Source organism: Silurus meridionalis, chromosome 5 (assembly GCF_014805685.1).
Source record: "Silurus meridionalis isolate SWU-2019-XX chromosome 5, ASM1480568v1, whole genome shotgun sequence".
NCBI classification, from domain to species: domain Eukaryota; kingdom Metazoa; phylum Chordata; class Actinopteri; order Siluriformes; family Siluridae; genus Silurus; species Silurus meridionalis.
Window position 1 is genome coordinate 756,892 of NC_060888.1, and position 23,627 is coordinate 780,518.

The window sequence follows — 23,627 nt, forward strand, 5'->3', positions numbered from 1 at the left end:
GACGCAACGAGACGCAGAAGAAAGTGTTTTATAATCACATTCAGGAAACTCGAACTGGAATAAAATCGAGTCGTGCAGTGAATAAAAATCACCTTTAATACTAATAAACTGCAGAGAAAAAGTTCATCATGAAATCAGACCTTTTCAGATTTTGTGTTTATTCAAATCGAGTGAATTTCTTTCTGCAGATTATCAGAATAAAAATAACCTTGTGTCACAATGAATAATAAATTTATAACAAATATATAATTTATTATATAATTAAAACTCATTATTAAACGTTGATGTTCAGAACAACAATAAACTGCCAGAGAACTGCTGTAATCAGCGTTAGAACAGATTTATTCCCTCAAATACTGACTACAAATATATAAATATATTAAATGCAATAATCAAAACACAAATACATTAGCTATGAAAAGAAATATGAAATATATAATTTTTTAAAAATGTATAATAATTTATAAATATATATACTTAGATATTGTATGACTCTTAATATGTTTAATTATATATTATAATTAATAATAACTTGTATAATTATGAACATTAATATTAAAGAAATTCTGATACTAATAACAATAATAGTGATATAATAACAGGTCAATATTTAAATATTTAGTGATTTTACCTGCAATTTTCAGTTTTTTATTCTTTACTCGTCTCTTTATAATGAATTTTGTATCCGTCTCCAAATTCAACACTTAAACCCTGTTTTAATACCAAACACTCGTTTAATTCATCAGTCTGTGTTTTGACTTCAAATCCAGTAAAGAAAACACCCAACATAAAGGTGACACACACACACACACACACACACACACACACACACACACACACACACTCGTGATGTCTATATTCATGCACTATACAAGGTGTATGATTTCAAACTTTTTCTCAACTAATGAATGAAAAGTGAAATTTATGAATGATGTCATGATTTATGTAACAGATAACAGGCTGCTTTGATGTTACAGATGTTTACATTTTAAAAAGGGAAGTGAAACGTGATCAGTTTTACAGAAAATTATTTCAATATTTAATCTGACAATAATTTATATTTTTTAACGATGTTACTAAGGGTTATATTCTCTCTATCTCTCTTACTCTTTCTTACTCTTTCTTCCCCCACTGAAATAACATCTGGAGCATGTGTAATACATATTTTATTTATATATAAAATTATATAATATATTTTAAAGAATCAGGAGAGTGTGATTTATTTCATTGTGATTTATTTAATGTGTAAAAGAGTGTTTTTTGTCCCTTTATGAATCCAATGATGAAATGTAGTGTGTGTGTGTGTGTGTGTGTGTGTGTGTGTGTGTGTGTGTGTGTGTGTGTGTAGGAAAGAAGATTTTTTCTTGTTTCTAACCCACAACTGGGATAAATGACCTGTGATGCCTGATAAATAAAACAGTGTGTGTTCTCAAAGTGGCTGAAAACAAGTGTGTCAGTAAATCATAAATTCATTATAAAAGGAATCAATAAATCAATAAATCAATAAATCAGTTAATCAATAATCTGTGTGCTCATCATTACTGAGGCTCACGCGCACGCACGGGGTTTTCATTTAATTATTATTATTATTATTATTATATCTTTGTATTAAGTAAGAGTGTGTGTGTGTGTGTGAGTGTGTGTGTGTGGAGAAGAAGCTGTCTCTGCTGCACAGCTCGCGCGCTGAGGACCTGCGGACGGGGATGTGAGCGTGGTGCGAACAAAATGAAAAATAGAGACGCTGCACGCGCGCGTTCGCCGTACATAACACACACACACACACACACACACACACACACACACACACACACACACTCACCCCGACTTCACGTCTCCATCGCGGTTCTGGACGGAAATAAACTTCCAAAGTTGACCGAGCAGCGCGGAGGAAGAGGTGAAGAGGAGGAAGAGGTGAAGAGGAGGAAGAGGAGAGGATTTACAGTGTGTGTGTGCAGCTGCAGATTTCTTTCTCTCTCTCTCTCTCTCTCTCTCTCTCTCTCTCTCTCAAACACACACAAATCCATCCTGAATAGGGTTGCCAGATATAAACTAACCCCTCCATCCTCTCTATAACGCGTGTACAGCACACACGCTTCAATGACGATGTTTACTGGAAATGTGTAGGGAAGGAGTCTCCAGTGTCAGGATTTTGTAACAGTCAGAGGTAAAACTGTAAATTTAGGTTTTCTGACATCTTCAGGACATAGGAGTTTACACTTCTTCTCTGGAGACCTCACTCTGGAAGAAGGAGAAGAAAGAGAGGCTGGTGAGGAACATGTGTTTCCAGCTGTTATACAAGAATGATGCACGTTATACTGCATGTAACTATAATCAGATAAAAAGTATCGCTTTGGTGTAATAGGAATAAAACACGTGCGCTTGCTGATGGTGGTAACAGTAACTCCACATCTTCACTCCACCCAGTCATTATTTTCCTATAATTATCTTCTCGGTTCCTAGAAGAACCAAGACAATAAATGTTAACACCTTACAGGTTCATTTTCACACATACAAGTTCTCAACATCTACAAATGTCTGAAAGTTAAGCAGATGTTTCTCCTGTCCATCAACACAAACTATACATTTACTTTATCATTATGATGGCATCTATCTATCTATCTATCTATCTATCTATCTATCTATCTATCTATCTATCTATCTATCTATCTATCTATCTATCTATCACATCTCATTCCAGATTGAATCTCCTCGCTGATATCACACACTGCTCTCTTCTGGAAGTTTGTTCTACTACAGTTTGTGGTCTGGTTATGGAGATGACTAATTATTCAGCTACATTAGGGGGTTATTGAAGAAGTTCTAGGAGGTCAGGACCCTTGCAGGACACTTTTCTTATTTTCAATCCAACCTTCACACGAACAACCATGTCTTCATGGAGCTTGCTTTTTGTACAAGAGCATCATCTTGCTGCAGCAGTGTTTGGGAATCTCAGGTCCTCTATTACACACGCTGATGTTTGTACATGTGTAGATGTGTGTTCTGGAAGCTTCTCATTGATCACCAACTATAAACCAGCAGAAACTGCACATCAAATCCATCTCAAGCCACAGACACAGGAATCAGTGCTGAAGGATCGACACCAATCTGGCAACCCAGAGTACGAGAACCTCGGTGTATCACTGCGCTTCGAAGAGAAGAGAGAAGAGAAGAGAAGAGAAGAGAAGAGAAGAGAAGAGAAGAGAAGAGAAGAGAAGGTTCTGAAGGTTCCTTGAATAACTACAACTGGAACCTTTTCTGATCCATAACTCTCCTGATGTCTGGTTCTACTGAGAACCTCCACAACCTCAGAAACCAAGAACTTCTTCTACTTCTGTTTGTTTTCTAATGATCACTTAATAGTAGTAAACACACACACACACACACACACACACACACACACACACACACACACAGAACTAAACTGAAATGGTAAACAACAAACAAATGTTTTTTTATTCTGTATATTTAACTCAGTTGCTGTTCGACTGATCACAAATATTTATTTACATGTTTTTGTTTATGTTTGTTTGTGTTGTTTGTATGTTTGTTTGTCTTCACATGTTAATGAATCTTCTCACTGCAGTAAACAAATGCTGTAACCTGAGTCAATCACTCTCTCTTCCTCTCCTCTCCTCTCCTCTCCACCTTTTCCTCTTTTCTGCCACTCCTCTCATCCTCTCATTCTTTTTCCTCTTCTCTCCTGTATTTTCCTCTCCTCTCCTACCTTCTCCTCTCCTCTCCTCTATTCTCTACTCTCCTTTCTTTTCACCTCAGTCACTTCTTCCACTGATGCATGATGGGAAAAGTATATGAAAGATAAATGAGTGAGTGTGAGATGACGGCTCTTACAGCGAAGGAAACTGCCTGCTATTTAATCCTGCATTTACTCTCTCTCTCTCTCTCTCTCTCTCTCTCTCTCTCTCTCTCTCTCTCTCGCTCTCTCTCTCGCTCACTCTCTCCATCTCCCTCTCTCTCTCTCCCTCCATCTCTCTCTCTCTCTCTCTCTCTTCTCTCTCTCTCTCTCTCTCTCTCTCTCTCTCTCTCTCTCTCTCTCTCTCTCTCTCTCTCCATCTCTCTCTCTCTCTCTCTCTCTCTCTCTCTCTCTCTCTCTCTCTCTCCATCTCTCTCTCTCTCTCTCTCTCTCTCTCTCTCTCTCTCTCTCTCTTCTCTCTCTCTCTCTCTCTCTCTCTCTCTCTCTCAGTTCTATCCATTTAACTTTTCCCATATCTCATTACACACACTATTGATCTATCCCTCTATCTAAGAAGTCATATAAGGACATAGATAAAGAATGAGAGAAGAAATGATAAAAGGATAAAGAAATGTTCCACTTCCTGCACAGACAGGAAGTGGAACCCTTCTGTCATTTTTCATGCAACATTAGAGAAAGATGCTGAAAATCGAACCTGCTTTCTTTCAAATAAAAGAGAAATGCGACAGAGTGGAGGAGGAAAAATGGAGAAATACAGGAACACAGCATGGGATCATCTTTCCATCACTCCATCCATCCGTTCATCACTCTATCGCACTGTCCTTCCCAGAGAAGAAAAGAAGGAGAAAAAATAGGTTAATTACCTACACATACTCCTTATACTTATCTGAAATATCTGAAATAGAGAGAGAGAGAGAGAGAGAGAGAGAAGGCATACTGAAAAGAATGAAGAGACACAAATAATGAAAGAGAGAAAGATGGACACAAAGAGAAATACAAAGAGATGGAGAAAAAGACAGATGATGAGACCAAAAAGAGACAAAGAAAGAAAGAAAGAAAGAAAAAAAATATATATATATATATATATATATATAGAGAGAGAGAGAGAGAGAGAGAGAGAGGGGAAGGCATACTGAAAAGAATGAAGAGACACAAATAATGAAAGAGAGAAAGATGGACACAAAGAGAAATACAAAGAGAGATGGAGAAAAAAGACAGATGATGAGACCAAAAAAGAGACAAAGAAAGAAATAAAAAAAAAAATATATATATATATATATAGAGAGAGAGAGAGAGAGAGAGAGAGAGAGTCAGCCAGACATATCTGCAGATAGATGCCACCTTATTGTGTCCTTGTCCCTTCCTCACTCTCTCTTTCCTTTTTTCTCTTTCACCACTCTTTCTATTTCTCTCTCTCTCTCTCTCTCTCTCTCTCTCTCTCTCTCTCTTAGGTGATCATTATTAATTTAATCTCACTTTCCTTCAGAACCGATAAATAAATAAACATCAATGTGTTCACTTATAGAATCAACCACAATGTAATGAAGTGTGTGTGTGTGTGTGTGTGTGTGTGTGTGTGTGTGTGTGTGTGTGTGTGTGTGAGTAATGGATCTATAATCTAATACACACATTCTAATATTTTTAGCGTTAGAGGGAGCCGTGTGCTGATAACAGAATCTGTGTGTGTGTGTGTGTGTGTGTGTGTGTGTGTGTGTGTGTGTGTGTGTGTGTGTGTGTGTGTGTGTGTGTTTCTCAGGCCATGTTCAATATTTGCAATTACAGTCCAGTGTAAAAGTTTGCATCCCCTGGAACCTGGAATGGAAATAAAGCTGTTTAGAGATGAAAAAAGTGCTGGAGGCAAAATATAAAAACGTAAAGATAAAAATACTGAAGAATATTTATATTAAATTCTGAAAGGGGGTGAAAACTTTTGCACTGATCTAATTTTTGGGTGATTTTTAATATCTTATTAACATCTGACAAGTTTTTATTATCAAATGCATTAAATGTCTTTTAAACCAGCAAACATGATTTACTTTTATTCATATTTACTCTTATTTTTATAGTTCCTTTAATATTATATGTTATATAATTATATTTATATACATACAAATATTTTTAAATAATTTTATTCCAGTGTAGAGATGAGAAGATCGGGGTTATATGCTGATATTTTCTCGACCTTGTGAGAACTCTGACTGCTGCATTCTGAACTAACTGAAGCTTGTTTATTAATGAAGCAGGACATCCACCTAGTAATGCATTACAGTAGTCCAGTCTGGAGGTCATGAATGCATGGATGAGCTTCTCTGCATTAGATATAGACAACTAGGTTAAAGAAGCTGTTTTTATAACTTGGTTGATATGATTTTTAAAGGACAAGTTGGAGTCTAAAAGAAACGTCCAGGTTTACTGTTGAACTAGTAGTTACAAAACATCCTTCTAAATGCAGGTTGGAATGCTGGAGCTTCTGTATACTGGTTTTTGGGCTGATGAGCAAAATCTCTGTCTTCAGAATTTAATAATAGAAATAGAAAGTTATCCAGTTTTTTAATTCTTTGACACACTCAGTTATCCATTTGAGTGTATTGTCTGGTTTTGATGAGATATATAGCTGGTGTTATCAGCGTAACAGTGGAAGCTAATCCCATACCTTCTAATAATAATTCCTAAGGGAAGCATGTTTATTGTAAAAAGCAGGGGTCCTAGAACTGAACCTTGTGGCACCCCATCATTTACTTGCATTAACCTGATAGTTCTCCATTTAAATCTACAAAATGGTAACGATCAGGAGTATATCAAGGATCACGTGTGTGTGTGTGTGTGTGTGTGTGTGTGTGGTGCATTACTTCATTCTCTTCTAAACTGCATTATCTCATTATCTATTAAACACACACACTCACTCACACACACACACACACACACACACACACACACACCCTGAATCGATCTTTTAGAGGAAATCACAGCACGATGCTGCTGCACACACAGTTTGATGAATTACACTAAAGCAAACGATTATGGAGATGTACATTGATATTGTCCATCGTGTACGCATACACACACACACACACACACACACACACACACACACACACACACACACACACACACACACACACACACAAACTTTAAAATAAATAATAAAGGTCAGTGATATAAACACCGCTGTGGTGCAGCTTCACAGGTAATAAATCAGTGTGTGTGAACCTCAGTGCTGTAATTAGTGATGTATAAGAACTGAGGTTCCTACAAACCTCTAACCTGAAGGTCGAGTCTAATGAGGTAGGAACTCTCCTAAATCTGTTCTAAGCTACCAGGAGGTTCTGGACCAGAGTTCTCATGAGGAAACCTGATCTTGAAAGTCTTGAATATTTTTTTGTAAAAACTTTTCTTTTCTTAAGGCCCTGTGTAAAGTTCCTGTCTTATAAGTTCCTGGGTAAAGTTCCTGTGTATAGTTCCTGGGTCAAGTCTCTGGGTAAAGTTCCTGTTCTTTACGTTCCTGTACCGAATTTTCTGTTGTTGAGTTCCTGTTCTTAAAGTCCTAGCCAGAACCAACAGCTAGCTAAAGTTTATGTTCTGCATGATTTACCTGGTTGCCTAGCAACAGTGCTTTTCTAACATGAATCATATGTAATGTTAACTTCTCAGCGTTAGTTTGAGTCTGTGCTCATTAATTTCGCTCGTTCTCCAAAATTGTTTTACAAATCCGAAGCTCATCAGACAAAAAACAAATAAGTCCACAGTGAGTCACAACAACTTCTTTACTGGAATTCTGGGAAAATAAAAGGGGCTGATTGAACAGATGTCATGGGGACGAGGAGATAAATAGCAGAATGTGGCAGCACATGTTTCTCCATAAGCAGCCGATGAAAACCAGGCTCTAAAATCAATATAAAACCCACAGAAACACGCGGCCGCAGCTCCTCATCACGCTCAGACGCCGACTTTAGGAACTACAGCAAGCAACAGAAGCTGAACAGATCTGATCTGCTGCCACAGGGGGAAAATAAAACACATTAAATTTATTCAGATGGAAACGGTGATGATTCTGAGACAGAAGGAGACGAGACTCAGCAAAATAATAATAATAAAAATATGCAGGGAAAAAAGCATTTATTCACAGCTCAATGGAGAAAATGTAAAGATCTCCCAACACGTTCTCTTGAACCTGCAGCACAATATGGACAAATTCACATTATTTCTAAAAACAATAATACAAACTTTACACTAAAACACCTTGAAGAGACACTGATCAGGAAATGAGTGTTTATCGCTGCTATAACGTGACAACAGGAACAAACTCCTTTCATAAACATTCAATGTAACTATAAATGGATAAAAAGTAAAACAGTTCGTTAGTTGTTTTTAATTATTCTGTAATTATTAGTAAATTGCTTGACACACAGCAGTATATTTCATTTTTGGTCACTTCCTGTGTGTGTGAGTGTGTGTGTGTGTTTGTGTGTGTGTGTGTGTGTGTGTGTGTGTGTGTGTGTGTGTGTGTGTGTGTAAATGTAAATGTAAATGAGAGAAATGTACCTGGAAATGGAACAATTCACAGCTACATCTTCAGTAGTGTACATAACATACTCAAACAAACACACACGCACACACACGCACACATACACACACACGCACACACACACACACACACCTCCTCTGATATCTGAATGGAGAAGGGAAGTATTACTTAGGTGCACCTACTGTCATTGTGACGATGACGATGAAGACGATGAGAGTTTTATTATTCCAAACTTTGAGGATTGAAGAAGAAGAAGAAGAAGAAGAAGAAGAAGAAGAAGAGGAAGATGGTGAAGAAGAAGATGAATCATAATATCACATCTGACAAAATTTCTTTAAACAATCAATCGATATGATCAGTTTGTTTTTGAGTCTGTGTCTTCATCTGTGTTTAAATCTGTATCTGTCTTCATCTGTGTCTTTGTATACGTCTATGACTGTGTCTGCATCTGCCAATGCATCTTTGTCTGTGTCTACATCTAAATCTGTGTCTGTGTCCAAGTCTGTGTCTTCACTTCACTATTAAAATATCACTGTAAGCTGTTTTCTCTTTCTTACTCCACACATCCCTCTTTCTTTATTATTTCTGTTTCTCTCTCTCGCTCTCTCTTTCTCTCCTCTATCTCTCTCTTTGTTCTCGTATTCCTCATTTCACTAGGAGGTGTTTGAAGTGATAGATCTTTGGGATGCACCAGGAGTTCTGCTCTTCATTGTTCATGACAAAACTGCACGCCTCAGATCTCAGACACTCGAGCTGCACTTCTGACTTCACTCAGAAACCGTGACTTTAAACGTGTGATTTTATACCGACATCATTCGCTTATTATTATTACAGTGTTCAGGAATCAAGAAAACACTGGAGTCTGTAAAGACCAGATTCTGTTTATGATCCGATTTTTTTGAGTTGTGTGAACAGTGTGATATGTTGTGTGAGTTGTGTGATGGGTTGTGTGAACAGTGGAAAAAAAAACGAAAGAAAGAAAAAGAAAGAAAGACAGAAAGAAAGAAAGAAAGAAAGAAAGAAAGAAAATAATTATTCTACCCCCCCTCTCTCTCTCTCCCTCTTTCATTTCCTTCTCCCTCTGTATCTGTCACTCTTTCCCACCCTGCAGATTTTGATTTTGGAGTCTCCATCACTCTTCTTATCTCATGATGGATAGTTCTCCTTCGTCCTTAAACTCTTATTCCAGTTACTCCAGATGGTCTGCAGTTCCATGTCTGTTTGTTCTCCAGTTCTCAGCTGCCTCAGTGTCTCTGTTTCCTCTCTGCTTTCAGTTCAGTAAAGGTTGGAACTCTGTTGAATTGATCTGATATGTGAAGTGAGATCAGATCCAACTGTTAAAGTGTTGGTGAACATCAGCACGGTTGTCGGTGCGAAGTTGAAGGTCATCACAGCCGCGTTAATGTTCAGCCTCATCTCGTGTGTGTGTGTGTGTGTGTGTGTGTGTGTGTGTGTGTTAAAGCTTTTCCACTGTAGTTTACTGTTTCAGTGTTTGTACTGATTGGATGTAAATCTGCTTTGTGCAGCGTCACAGGAACGACGCTGGAAGTCATTAAGTACCACCGTGTTCGTGTAGCGACAACGTGGACGTGTTGAAGGTACATGATCAATGCTTTAATTCCTGATCTCCTTCCTCTCCTTCTTCTTCTGCTGGTGCTGCTGCAGCTCAAGGCCACCTTCACGTCCATCAGCACGCTTGAAGCCGAATCTCCAACACAAAGAGTTTCACATCAAAATACTTTCTCACCTTCGACTCGCAATCCCACATTCAAAGCCCTGGAAAGCTGAAGCTCGGAGATTTCCTGCTGTTCAGGTGGAAATGAGAAATCTCTAATCTCTGCTCAGATGGAAATCACACACACACACACACACACACACACACACACACACACACACACACACATTCATGCTCACTCATACACAATCTATCAGCATGTAATCAAAAGCACACTACATGTTTATGCACAAATACGTCGCTCATGTCGGGTTCGTCTCCGTTCAGACGCTGAGGGAGGAACGATTTCGGAATCCAGCGTGACTTAGCGAGGAAACACACACACACACACACACACACACACACACACACACACACACATTGCAAATAACAAATACATTCATAAGAAGGATTTTTCTTGGTAATAAATATTTATTTAGTAATAATAAACACTTATTATATTTTAATGTATTTTTAATGGGAATTAACATTAAATATACAATTTAACACTTTTTCTAAGACAATAAAAATGTACAGGATTTTGCAATAAAAATGTATTACAATCAGCCTAAAAACAATAAATGTTTACAGCAGTTATTTATTCATAATAAAAAACAAATACAAAATAAAACAATAAAAACATCTTTGATATAAGTCTATTTACATAAATAAATATTTTACATTTGATTTGCATAATTATTAATCAATTATAAACTTGTTTATAAATAATTTATTACAGGTTTTTAAATCAGAAAACAATCCAAGAAGCTCTTTGAGGAACCTCTGATTGTCAGTGGTTTGTGAGGAACAGCAGCAGGTTCCTTCAGATTCTACATCCATGTTGATTTGTTTCCATCCTTGATTTTATTCTCACACTCAGATTCATTTTTTTGTTTGCTTAGCATTTGTTTGTCTGTTTGTTTGTTTCCTCTCAAAACCTTACAGCTTTTTTTGCATTATTTCTCCCTGGTCTCTTCATGTTCTCGCTTTTCATTGTCCTGCTTGTTTCCTGTTACAGCGAGCACTTGGTTCCACATCACAGCTTTTATGGGTTTTTGTAGTTGGTTTTTTTCTTTGTGGCTTGTGGGATTATTTATCCTCCATTTCTGTACATTTCACACTTTCTTTTATTGATAAATATCTCGGCTTTTTCCTCCTCATCTACATGCACTATACGCTTCTCCTTCTTTCATGATTTTATCTCAGAACAGTTACTGATGTGTGTTTTTCTTTCTTTCTTTGCATCAGGTTTGTTTGTTTGTTTGTTTGTTTGTTTGTTTGTTGCCTAAACTCTTTCAATCTTTGATTACATTTTTCTGCTTTTTTATACATCAAATCTAACTATTTATTTATTTATTTATTTGTATGTTTGTTTGTTTGTTTGTTATCAGCCATCACCTTGTTCCTCTCCTCAGATGAGGGTTGGGAGGTTCTGCAGGACAGGTGAAGGCATCTCTCTGCTCTATAATGATATTATGAATGATTTTGAGATATTGGGAGTGATGATGATGATGATGATGATGATGAACATTTAGAGCTCAGAAATTTCCTCCATCATTAATACGACTGTTTTGATTTTACAGGTCGCAAGCAGATGTGATGTTTCTCTTCATACATCCTGAGATGTTCTTTCCATCAGATCTGGAACTCAGATGTTTCCATGTGAAGATGCTGATGAACACACACACACACACACACACACACACACAACACACACACACACACACACACACACACACACACACACACACACACACACACACACACACACACACACACACACACACACACACACACACACACACATTGTGAGTGTATGTGTGTGTGTGTGTATGTGTGTGTGTGTGTGTGTGTGTGTGTGTGTGTGTGTGTGTGTGTGTGTTAATGTAGGACTGAGGCCATGAATAAAAAATCACTCAAACCGCTTTCATGAATAATTTAAAAAACCTAAAACGCAATATCTCTGCACTTTCTCTCCGCCTCCGTGTCGTCTGCTTGTTGTTTGGAGAGCGTGTGTGTGTGTGTGTGTGTGTGTGTGTGTGTGTGTGTGTGCCTGCAGCTTCTCCACATGTTTAAACTCTTTTATTCTGACTGGTGTTTCAGTCGCTCTCAGACTCTCATTTTGTTCCTCACAAATAAAGAGGAGAAAAGTACAGATTATTTTCAGCTCGGAAACGTTTTCGTTTCAGTATTTTATTCTTTTCCACTCCGACTTTAATCATGAAAACATCTACAGATAAATAATTGTGTGTATTTTCTGATATTCGAATGCTTTTGTGACAGCTAGCCCCGCCCACCACGTGAAGTGTGAAAACACCTGGAGTTTTATGGTTTTTGAGACACGTGCAGGTTCCTTTTGTTTCTGCGTAAACGACACAAAATTAAAGAGTGAACGAGTGGAGAAAAGTTCTGTGGAGTCCGAATGGGACACTCACACATGCAGGTGGAAGTTTAATGGTTTGGGTTGTTTTGGAGCAGAGAAGGTTCCTGAAAGTGAACCATCATGACTCCCATTCCACACTTCAGCACCATGCAGTTCCGTCTGGACTGCGGCTCGTTGAAAGCGACTTCAAGAGTGCTATCACTCTTCTCCACCCACTCCACCCTGCCTGCACTCTTTTCTTCACTTCTCTAACACACTCTCCATTACTGCACTGTTGACCCCAGGTACCTGAACTCCTCCACCTTCTCCACCTCTTCTCCCTGCAACCGCATCACTCCACTGCCCTCTCTCTCATTCACACACATGTACTCTGTCTTACTCCTACTGACTTTCATTCCCCTTCTCTCCAGCGTGTACCTCCACCTCTCCAGGATCTTCTCCACCTGCTCCCTACTCTCACCACAAATCACAATATCATCCACAAACATCATAGTCCACAGATGTTTCCCTACAAGACCAAAAATGGACCAGCACCATCTTACCTCAGTGACCTCATCACATCTCGCACTGCACCACGCTGTCTGAGATCCTCCAGCACTGCTGCACTGGTACCACCTTCTCTCAGAATGAGAGGTAAGTATACTTCAAGGCTCTTCTCTGTTCTGGCATCAAAGTGGTGGAATGAACTTCCCCTAGATGTTTGAACAGCAGAGTTCCTGACTATCTTCAAGTGACAGTTGAAGACCTTCATCTTCCTGAAACACGTTAATGAGCACTTTCCAAGTTTGCTTTGTTTAAAAAAAAAAAGAGTTGTAGTTCTGATTTATTTTAAGTAATCTTGTGTACCAGTGTAGATTTATTCACTGATGAGACTCAATGCACTTTTATACTTCACTCTGGACACGGACGTCTGCTAAATACCACAAACTTAAATGTAAATGGAAGAAGAAGAAGAAGAAGTAGAGGAGGAAGAAGAAGAAGCAGAAGAAGAAGTAGAAGTTCTTGGTTGCGATACTGAATATCACCAGAAGGTGGCGACCACAAAACCCTAACGCATTGTAAAAAACGACGAAGAACACAAAGATCGACGTCGCGTGACCAAACACGGAAGTAAATAGCGATAGGGTTTCTATCTTTAAAAAGCGTCCACAATAAATATGCATTTTTTTACGGTATATTTTTAATAATAAATTATTTTATACAAATGTATTAGAAGTATTTCCGACATGTTGTGATGCGATTTATTTAAACAGTATTAGAGGGCTGCGTTCCAAGAAGGCGGTCACGTGACTGAGTCATGTGACAGAGGCGGGTTGTGAGGACACGATGGAGAAGTGCTGATGTTTATAACTCGGGTAGAGAAGTTCAGGATTTCCGCCATGATTCAAACACTTTTACACGCGTTTCTAGTTTCTTTCCTCGCCGCAGACGGAACGATTTTACCGCTGGTGATAAACACGTGGGGCTTCGAGAACGCAACCGTCACAGGTGAGTGGAGTCAAGTGGAAATCATGACCACGTGACTTTGGGTCACGTGGTCAGTCTCTTATTTATTTCAGGGGGAATATAACATGATTTCAGAAAGGAGCTGCAAGTCTCCAGATGACGTCACTTGCATATTGATTAGTGTGTGTGTATCTGTGTGTGTGTATCTGTGTGTGTGTGTGTGTGTGTGTGTGTGTGTGTTGTGGTCAGCGTGGTATGCCCTGCAGGCAGGTGCATCTCCTCTGGACGCCGTACAGAAAGGATGTAGTGTGTGTGAAGAGGAGCAGTGTGACGGCAGCGTGGGTTACGGTGGACATCCTGATGAAACAGGAGAAACCACACTGGATGCTCTCATCATGAACGGGTAAAGTGGGCGGGGCATGCGGCATGACCATCCTGTCAATCACAGCCACACTAAAGCGACGCTTGTGCTCCTCAGTGATACGATGGAGGTGGGAGCAGTGGGAGATCTGAGGAGGGTGAAGAACGCAGTGGGCGTGGCCAGAGCCGTGATGGAACACACACAGCACACCTTTTTAGTGGGAGAATCAGGTGACATGTTCTCCTGCTCATTCATACACACTACATATAGAACGTCGTGGAAGATTTCATGAAGCTCCAGATATAAATAGATGAAGAACAAACCCAGGTGAAAAGATCAGAACCGAGAGGTTTTATAAATACAACTGGATTGAGGAAGGTGCAGAAGTGTGTGCATTATTTACACATCACACAGAATAGTGTTTCCTTCTCCGGATCAAACATCCCGTCCATTACAGATCCTTCTTTTCCTCCTGCAGCTTCAGCGTTTGCTCAGGACATGGGCTTCAAATCTGAAAGTTTGTCCACTAACGATTCGATGAAGACTTTCACACAGTGGCTGAGTCAGAAATGTCAACCCAACTACAGGAAGGTGAGCAAACCAAAGTGTACTAATCAGATAAGAGAATAATTGATGTAAAAATCAGGACTAATAAAAATATATTTACTTATAAAACCCCCAGAATGTTTTTCCGGATCCTTCTGGGACGTGTGGTCCGTACAAACCCCGAGCAGGAGTGAAGCCGAGGCAGAAGCGTGGATTCCTGAACCTTCGCTCCCACGACACCATCGGTACCGATATTATTAGATTTATCCTGATTTACTGCACATTAAAAACCTCACTCTGAATCGTTTTAAACTCTTTTGTTTCTCCTGGTTGATGAGGTATGATTGTGATTGGACAAAGCGGTCAGCTGGCTGCTGCAACGTCTACCAACGGAGCGTCCTATAAAGTTCCAGGGTGAGAGAAAGAAAAGGAATTATTTGAAATGATTGGACTTTTGTTGAGATGTTTTTATTTTTTTTTAAACATAGATATTTATTATTATTATTATTATTATTATTATTATTATTATTATGGAAGCCAATTTTTACTACATAAATAAAGTTTGCATAATTCTGGCTTCATTTCTCACAAAACCACAACTGTATTAATTGTGCTTCCACGTGTGTGTGTGTGTGTGTGTGTGTGTGTGTGTGTGTGTGTGTGTGTTTCTGTGTTTCTCCAGCCGTGTCGGAGATTCTCCAATAGCAGGAGCCGGAGCGTATGCAGACAGTTCAGTAGGGGGCGCTGCAGCGACAGGGGACGGTGACCTCATGATGCGTTTCCTGCCCAGGTAACTGATTATAAATCCAAATATTATATTATGTAATTGGCATAAATAAATAGATTTAAAACAGCTGATATTTTGCTTTATGTATAATATAAACGTGTGTAGACGAGAAGTTAAAGTTCAACATTGAAATGAAATGAAAACGAATGATAAATGTCAGGTGTCATGGCGGATGGAGAGTGAAGTGACTGTAATGGTGTGATGGGTGACAGTTTTTTAGCGGTGGAGTTGATGAGGTCAGGAACCGAGCCCACCGCCGCCTGTCAAACCGCCATCTACAGGATCAAGAAACATTACCCAGAAGCCTTTGGGGCAATCATCTGTGCCAACAACACGGGTGGATTCGGTGAGTTTTAAAGCTGTGCTGCTTTTTTTTGGAAATGATATTTTCACATACACTGTATGGCCAAAAGTATTGGGACACCTGACTTCTTCACTATATGTTGTGTTTTTTCCCCCCAAACTTTTACACAAACTCAGAGGTGCACAATTGTGTACAATGTCTCTGGTGCTGAGCGTGAAATGTAGCACAAATCTCTACACTAAAAAAAAAAAAGAGTGGAACATCTTCCCAGAAGAGTGGAACATGTTATAAGAGTCAATGTGGAATGCGAAGATCAAAAAGAAGCACACGCCAATCTTATGGTCAGGTGTCCACAAACTTTTGGCCTTTGAGTGTAATATTGACTATTATATATTTTTATATAATGATAAAATTATTCGGGAAAAAAATTACATGAGTAAATTTAGTCTCCTCACCTGTTTAATTATATAAAAAATTATTATGTAATTTAATAAACATATTTATACTTTTATATTATTACTTCTTATATATTCTATACTTTTTTACTTTTTCTAAATCAAAATTAACAATTTAATAAATACATTTAATTTAATTGAAAACTTGGTGTTTTTCTGGTGTTATTTATGAATAAACTCTAAACTAAAACCATTAATTAATTAATTAAATACAAACCCGATTCCAATAAAGTTGGGACTCTGTACACATTGTGAATAAAAAAGGAATGCAATAATTTACAAATCTCATAAACTTATATTTTATTCACAATAGAATATAGATAAAATATCAAATGTTGAAAGTGAGACATTTTGAAATGTCATGCCAAATATTGTCTCATTTTGGATTTCATGAGAGCTACACATTCCAAAAAAGTTGGGACAGGCAGCAATAAGAGGCCGGAAAAGTTAAATGTACATATAAGGAACAGCTGGAGGACCAATTTACAACTTATTAGATCAACTGGCAACATGATTGTGTATAAAAAGAGTCTCTCAGAGTGGCAGTGTCTCTCAGAAGATGGGCAGATGATCACCAATTTTCTCAGAGTTTCTCAGAGAAAAATCATCATCATCTACAGTGCATCATATCATCCAAAGATTCTGAGAATCTAGAACAATCTCTGTGTGTAAGGGTCTCGGCCGAAAAACCATACTGGATGCTCGTGATCTTCAGGCCCTTAGACGCCACTGTATCACATACAGGAATGCTACTGTAATGGAAATCACAACATGGGCTCAGGAGAACTTCCAGAAAACATTGTTGGTGAACACAATCCACCGTGCCATTCGCCGTCGCCGACTAAAACTCTATAGGTCAAAAAAGAAGCCGTATCTAAACATGATCCAGAAGCTCAGGTGTTTTCTCTGGGCCACGGCTCATTTAAAATGGACTGTGGCAAAGTGGAAAACTGTTCTGTGGTCAGACGAATCAAAATTTGAAGTTCTTTTTGGAAAACTGGGACGCCATGTCATCCGGACTAAAGAGGACAAGGACAACCCAAGTTGTTCTCAGCGCTCAGTTCAGAAGCCTGCATCTCTGATGGTATGGGGTTGCATGAGTGTGTGTGGCATGGGCAGCTGCACATCTGGAAAGGCATCATCAATGCTGAAAGGTATATCCAAGTTCTAGAACAACATATGCTCCCATCCAGACGTCGTCTCTTTCAGGGAAGACCTTGCATTTTCCAACATGACAATGACAGACCACATACTGCATCAATTACAACATCATGGCTGTGTAGAAGAAGAATCCGGGTACTGAAATGTCCACCTGCAGTCCAGATCTTTCACCCAGAGAAAACATTTGGTGCATCATAAAGAGGAAGATGATGAGAACTGAGACAGTTGAGCAACTAGAAGCCTGTATTAGACAAGAATGGGAGAACATTCCTATTCCTAAACTTGAGCAGCTTGTCTCCTCAGTCCCCAGACGTGTACAGACTGTTATAAAGAGAAGAGAGGACGCCACACAGTGGAGACATGGCCTTGTCTTTACTTTTTCAGATGTGTTGATGCCATGAAATTTAAAATCAACTTATTTTTCCCTTAAAATGAAACATTTTCTCAGTGTAAACATGTGAGATGTCGTCTATGTTGTGTTCTGAATAAAATATTGAAATGTGAAACTTCCACATCATTCATTCTGTTTTTATTCACTATTTGTTCAGTGCCCCAACTTTTGGAATCTGGTTTGTATAATATCATTTATGAAAGTAATTTTTATCATTATTCTGAATATTTATATAGTGTATTTGATTGTTCCAGTTTATATTGTTTAATTAATGTGTGTGTGTGTGTGTGTGTGTGTGTGTGTGTGTGTTTTGAAGGTGCAGCATGTAATAAAATCTCCGGCTTCACACAGTTTCCCTTCACCGTGTTTAATCCACAGAGCAACAAAGCACAAGTACACAAAGTCGACTGTGTTTAACACTGATTTTACACACACACACACACACACACACACACACACACACAATTACAAAATGTTAATATTTGAATATAATTTTTTTTCAGACTGAGTGGAAAATGTGTTTATTTCAGGAATATAAATGTAAAAATGTTTCAGTGAAATTTCAGTGATTTTTCTAAACAAAGAGAAACATTTTATGAATGAAGTTAAAATCAGTTGAATTTATTAGATTGTTTATCATTTTGAACAGAAGAAAGCAGCTCCACAGCTCCGGGGTTTCTTTTCCAAATTCGTGCTCTTGCGTATGTAAATAATCAGTGTGTGATGTCATGTGACGTGAACAGCTGATTGGTTCCTGAGGAACGTTACTCCGCCCACTGGAAGAACTCGCACTGTTTCCCGGGTTTCAGAGGACAGACGTAAAAGCGGCGTCCGTTATTCGGCCCCAGTTTCAGGACGGTTCTCATCAGGGTGCGTTTCACGTGATGACACGTGGGGAAGTGCAGATCAGCCCACTGATACCACACGGGATAAAAACATCCATTAAAAACTCAAAAATGATTTTATACAAATAAAAATTCTTTATATATTTTTTGTACCTGAAAGAAGTTACACTGTGCTCCCTGGGGAAGAGCGCAGGTGTAGAAGTGTCTGCCTTTGTTCTCTCCCTCTTTAGTGACGACTCGGAGGACACTGGGACGGAGGTGTGTGGTGCAGCAAGGCATTGTGGGTAGTGATGTAGTGTCACTGCTGAAATTAAAGCAGGTCTGTTTTAAAAAAGAAGAGAAAACAGAGTAGTGCACACCACAGGGGATTTAAACACATCTGGTCACCTTGAAGCAGACTGGATTCGATCTCCTCCTGTCAGATGTTTGCTCTCAGTCTTCCTCCTCTTGCTGGGAATGCTGGGAAATCCAGGAGAGGGTCGTTTGGAGATAAGAGCTCCTGTGGGCTGTGTTCCAATCCCAGCAGTGTTGGAGTCACCCCCTGGCCCTGCACTGCTCCTGCGGTTGGTAGTGAGACTCGGAGGTGTGGAGGGGGCGGGGCTAAGGTCAGACAGGACGAGGGTGGTGTTCCCGAACGCCGCTCTGCATTGGAGCTTCACTTCCTGCTGTGGTTTGGAAAAAGTGTTATGAGGGAAACGGATAAGTGCAGTGAAGAAGGGATCCTTTACCGCCGCATCTGTATGACCTGCAGAGAGAGAGAGAGAGCGACTGCAGTCTGTGTTGGAATGTTACAAGGGGGCGGGAACTGATATCTGATTGGTTATATTAAGGGTTGAGGGTTTGTGGGTATTTTTCGTCTGGATTGTTCGGAGACTCACCTGGAGGTCGAGGACTCATGCACGCTTCACAGAACTTGACAATTGGTCGGTTTATGAGCGTGCAAAGGTCACATGACCACTCTTCTTCCTCTTTCGTGGCGACCTGGTCGACGTCCTGTACGGATTTCTGACTCGTCCACCGTGGCAAAGTGTTCAGAGGAGGGAGTTTACTGTAACACCACAAAGCATCACGTGAGCATCACGTGTGTGTGTGTGCGTGTTTAAAGCTCTTGAGCAATCAGGAGGCATTTTGACCGAGTCTCACCTGATGTCGATTTCAGATGGATCTTCAGTCTGGCAGCGTGAGCAGAAGTACGTCATCCTGTTATCGCTCCCCAACCGACACGTGGTGACGGCACATCTGCATTGACCACAGCTGGAGCGCTTATACACCTTACAGTGCTTACTGAGCGCCGCGCCCCTTTTACGACACTGACGGAGAAGAAAAGCGTTTAAAGATCTGCATCAGAAACTCTACCAGTGTTAATGTCACAAAATCCCGAGTCGCTGCTGCAGTGTTCAATTATTTACAGATCACAGTGTGATAATTAAAGCTTCGATCAGGCAGGAAATGACATCACCTGATAAAAGAGAAGTGAGAATTCTCGAGTCATTTTCACCAGGTGCTGGACGAGTTCCACCTTCAGCTGATTCACCTGCGCGCACACACACACACACCATTTTCTCACGTTAATCACGCACATTATCAATTATAAACATGTTAATCCTTAAATAACTGGATTTATTATTATTATTATTATTATTATTATTACAGGTCGACCGATTTATCGGTTTTCTGATTAATTGGCACCGATATTTAAATGCTGGACCTACTGACAAAAATCTATATCGATAGTTTTTCCAGGTTGCTGGAACAGCTGAAGGTTCACACACAGTGATACTGATATCACGTGCTGTTTGTTGGTGGCTTTAATTTATTTTGGATGGATGGAACTGGTTTTATTTATTTGGATTTTTACTGTTCGTTTCAGTTTGAACTTTTATTTTCTTCAGTATTAATTAATATAATTCACATTTATATCCTTTAACATATTCTCATGATTCAGTACCGCTTTTTATTTTTGTAATAAAGATCAGTACTATTTTACAGTATAGTGTTTATTTATTTATTTCTATCCACTATCTAAACGTTCAGTAGATCACTCGCTTATCAGCAGGTTGGATGAAACCTGCTCTCAGTATCAGTCGACCTCTAATTATTATTTATTAATTTATTATTATTTTCAAACCCTGACTGCAGGATTTAGAGCAGTGAGGAAAAGTGCTTCGTTCTTGATGATGTTCCCGACGCCAGGTAGAACTGACTGATCCAGCAGAACGTCACACACACTTCGGCTGCTCTCTCTACACACCGCCTCCACCACAGCACACACACTGAAGCTGGGAGAGCACACGTCTAGACGTGCCATTAAACACACCTTTTTACTGCAGTCCTCTGAGAATCTACACACACACACACACACACACACACACACACACACACACATTCTGAGGATCAGCAGGTGAACAGCTGACTCTGTTAGTTCTCAGTAATAAAGAGGACGTACCGGATCTCCGCAGTGGTGCTGAAGAACATCAGCGTGTCTTCAGTCAGCGAGATGATGACAGATGGTGGATTTCCTCTGCTGTCTCTTTTCTCCGTTGCATTTATACGCATCGATCCGTCCATCCCGAAGTGCAGTCTGACACGGACACGTCAGATACACACGAGCCGGGAGAAGAGAGTAAATAAGTTCTTCAGTCTGATTGGTCAGAAGGTCTGAATGACTGATATACAATATGTTTATCAGGATGTTCCCTCTGATACGTTATGGTTGCTACAGTAACGGGCTCATACTCCAGACTCTCCATATAGTGTAATAATAATCATAAAAATAAAAAGATTATTATTATTATTATTATTATTATTAAAGTAAATTACTGGAAGTCTCACTTTATTAGTTTAACACAACATTCCTGATCTATGACACAAAAACACAACTCACAATACAGTATACGAGAAAACATTCAGCATTTCACTCACACAGCGTCTCAAAAGTCCAACAAAATTAAATGTTTTTGTTACAGAACATGAAATAAAATCTCTTGAAGCTGCAGAAGAACTCAGATTTACCTCAACGCTCGGCCTCCGAAGTACAGGAAGAGTTCTTTACCCAGAGTCTGCACTCCAGTGTACTCACAACCTCCAAAACACCCAAACACATCTCCCTGAGCTCCAGCACCATGGTTCTGTACACACACACACACACACACACAGATTTCTACACACTTTGGTCTGATGAAGTTACAGTATCACTGTCGCTATTTTAGAACTGTTCCTCCAGAGGGTCATGGTTCTAGAGCTGCTCCATTAGGTTCAGATTCTAGAACTGACTGATTATTTTTGTTTCAGGTTTCTCAGAGTCAGGGTTCTAGAACTGATCCATCCGGTGGGTTCAGGGTTCTAGAGCTGCACTATTTAGTTCTAGAATCAGAACCCATGTATTATTTGGGGGTATTAGAGCCGATCCATTTGGTTTCTATTCTAGAAGTTATTTATTTTCTAGAGCTGCTCTATTAGGTGCAGGGTTCTGAACCACACACACACACACACACACACACACACACACACACACACACACACACACACACACACACACTCACCCCGGTTCCAGTTATCTGGAGAACTTTCTGGCCTTTCTTCACTCTGGAGCTGATTTTCTCCCCGTTTAGTGTGCAACCCGGTCCTTCCACCATCTCCTTTCCTCTCCTTCTCTCTCCCTCTGTCTCCTTTTCTCTCAATCTGTCTCCTTCTTTCTCTTGCTCTCTCTCCCTCTCTCCTTTTCTCTCCTTCTCTCTTTTGCTCTCTCTGCCCCTCTCTCCTTCTCTCTGTCCTTCTCTGTCTCCTCCTGTCTCCTCCTGTCTCGTGTGTCTCTGATATAAACAGAGGGTAAAATCCGCGTGTTTAAACCCGGAACTGAGTTCAAACAACCCGCCAAGCGGAGGAAATCCGCGCATGCGCAGTGAGGAGCGGCGCCTCAGACGGGAGCTGGAGAATTGTATTTAGTTTCTATAATTAGTTTATTTAATTTTTATTCAGGGTTTAATTCATAACTATAAAATGTGAACGCGTAAAATTAAAATGTGCTGTTTAATTTCTTATAATGATATTTCTTTTTATTTCCGGGTGTGTGACGTAATGTGACGTGTTTAGTCACACTTTTATATTATTAAATAATAATAATAATAATAATAATAATAATAATAATAATAATAATAATAATAATTGTGGAAGCGTTTCATTTATTATATGTATTACACCTTTAAAAAATTACAAACAGTAAATATCTATATAGTTATCTTTAATGGATTAAATACAATTATTTTATTTTGGAATTATATATAAAATGCCCAGGCCGTAATTTAGTTTCAGGTTTATGTTGCAGTATAAAGTTTATATAATATAAATAATTAATTATAAATAATATTCTGAATTATTATACAACATTTTGTAGACAGGATTTGTTTGTGTTTGTCCACAAGATGGCGCTGTAAATGTCACATTATTATTTATAATTTTATTATAAAACTGATTAAAAAATATGAATTGATAAAGAACAATACAATTTCTCCATATGTCAGCAATAAGAAAGCTGATCGTCTTAGTTTGAGTTTAACATTAAAATGTTTTCCCTGAATAAATGTGTAAAATATAAATATAATTAAATATAAATATAAAACTCAAATCTAATCTCTTTTATCCACCAGCACCTGTGAGGTGAGTGTGTGATCTCACACAACATGCTAAACTACAGGTTTACATGAGACTCACAGATCCTCCATTGTGGATTAAAGTCAGTGTGGAGATTTGATTTCTAGAGGGACTCTGAGAGCAGGACGAGTCTCGTCTCCTAACACTGACGTCTGACAATTTAAGTCATCTGGAGACTTAAAAAAACATTAACACACACACACACACACACACACACACACACACACACACACACACACACACACACACACACACAGGGGACTCTTTGTTCATTTCAGTCTAAAACATAAATTTATTAACCCTGAAGGAATTCACAAATATTTTAAGGCCTCAATGTGATGAAGCCA

At 39.1% G+C, this 23,627-nt stretch overlaps 3 protein-coding genes and 1 long non-coding RNA gene across 6 annotated transcripts in view; 2 read left to right on the forward strand and 2 right to left on the reverse strand.

Annotated features, from left to right (window-relative positions):
* The window catches only part of si:dkey-237h12.3 (teneurin-3), a 100,551-nt gene extending 98,616 nt beyond the window's left edge, over window positions 1-1,935 (reverse strand). Inside the window, 1 exon segment of the mRNA XM_046849368.1 lies at window positions 1,820-1,935. The gene's annotated coding sequence lies outside the window, so the exon portion shown is untranslated.
* Window positions 1,936-13,546: 11,611 nt separating this feature from the next.
* aga (aspartylglucosaminidase) lies at window positions 13,547-18,409 on the forward strand. The gene is made up of 9 exons (XM_046850272.1): window positions 13,547-13,822; window positions 14,030-14,183; window positions 14,259-14,371; window positions 14,620-14,732; window positions 14,824-14,932; window positions 15,026-15,101; window positions 15,370-15,477; window positions 15,687-15,820; window positions 18,102-18,409. The coding sequence occupies exons 1-9, from the start codon at window positions 13,675-13,677 to the stop codon at window positions 18,200-18,202; spliced, it is 1,056 nt and encodes a 351-aa protein (XP_046706228.1). The 5' UTR covers window positions 13,547-13,674; the 3' UTR covers window positions 18,203-18,409.
* neil3 (nei-like DNA glycosylase 3) lies at window positions 18,386-22,535 on the reverse strand. Of its 3 annotated transcripts, none has more exons than XM_046850270.1 (10): window positions 22,173-22,535; window positions 21,643-21,758; window positions 21,077-21,211; window positions 20,759-20,972; window positions 20,090-20,164; window positions 19,774-19,940; window positions 19,509-19,678; window positions 19,018-19,375; window positions 18,784-18,931; window positions 18,386-18,699 (listed from the first exon to the last, which is right to left on the reverse strand). In XM_046850270.1, exons 1-10 carry the CDS (start codon window positions 22,524-22,526, stop codon window positions 18,550-18,552), a joined length of 1,887 nt encoding a protein of 628 aa, XP_046706226.1. In that variant the 5' UTR covers window positions 22,527-22,535; the 3' UTR covers window positions 18,386-18,549. The 3 variants fall into 3 exon arrangements, with proteins under 3 accessions (XP_046706226.1, XP_046706227.1, XP_046706225.1); XM_046850271.1 differs by having other exon boundaries at window positions 18,784-18,934; window positions 20,948-20,972; window positions 22,173-22,534; XM_046850269.1 differs by having other exon boundaries at window positions 18,784-18,934; window positions 22,173-22,534.
* On the forward strand, window positions 19,560-20,618 carry LOC124386430. The gene is made up of 2 exons (XR_006925920.1): window positions 19,560-19,700; window positions 19,790-20,618. It is a non-coding gene; the product is annotated as an uncharacterized LOC124386430 (long non-coding RNA).
* Window positions 22,536-23,627: the final 1,092 nt, after the last annotated feature.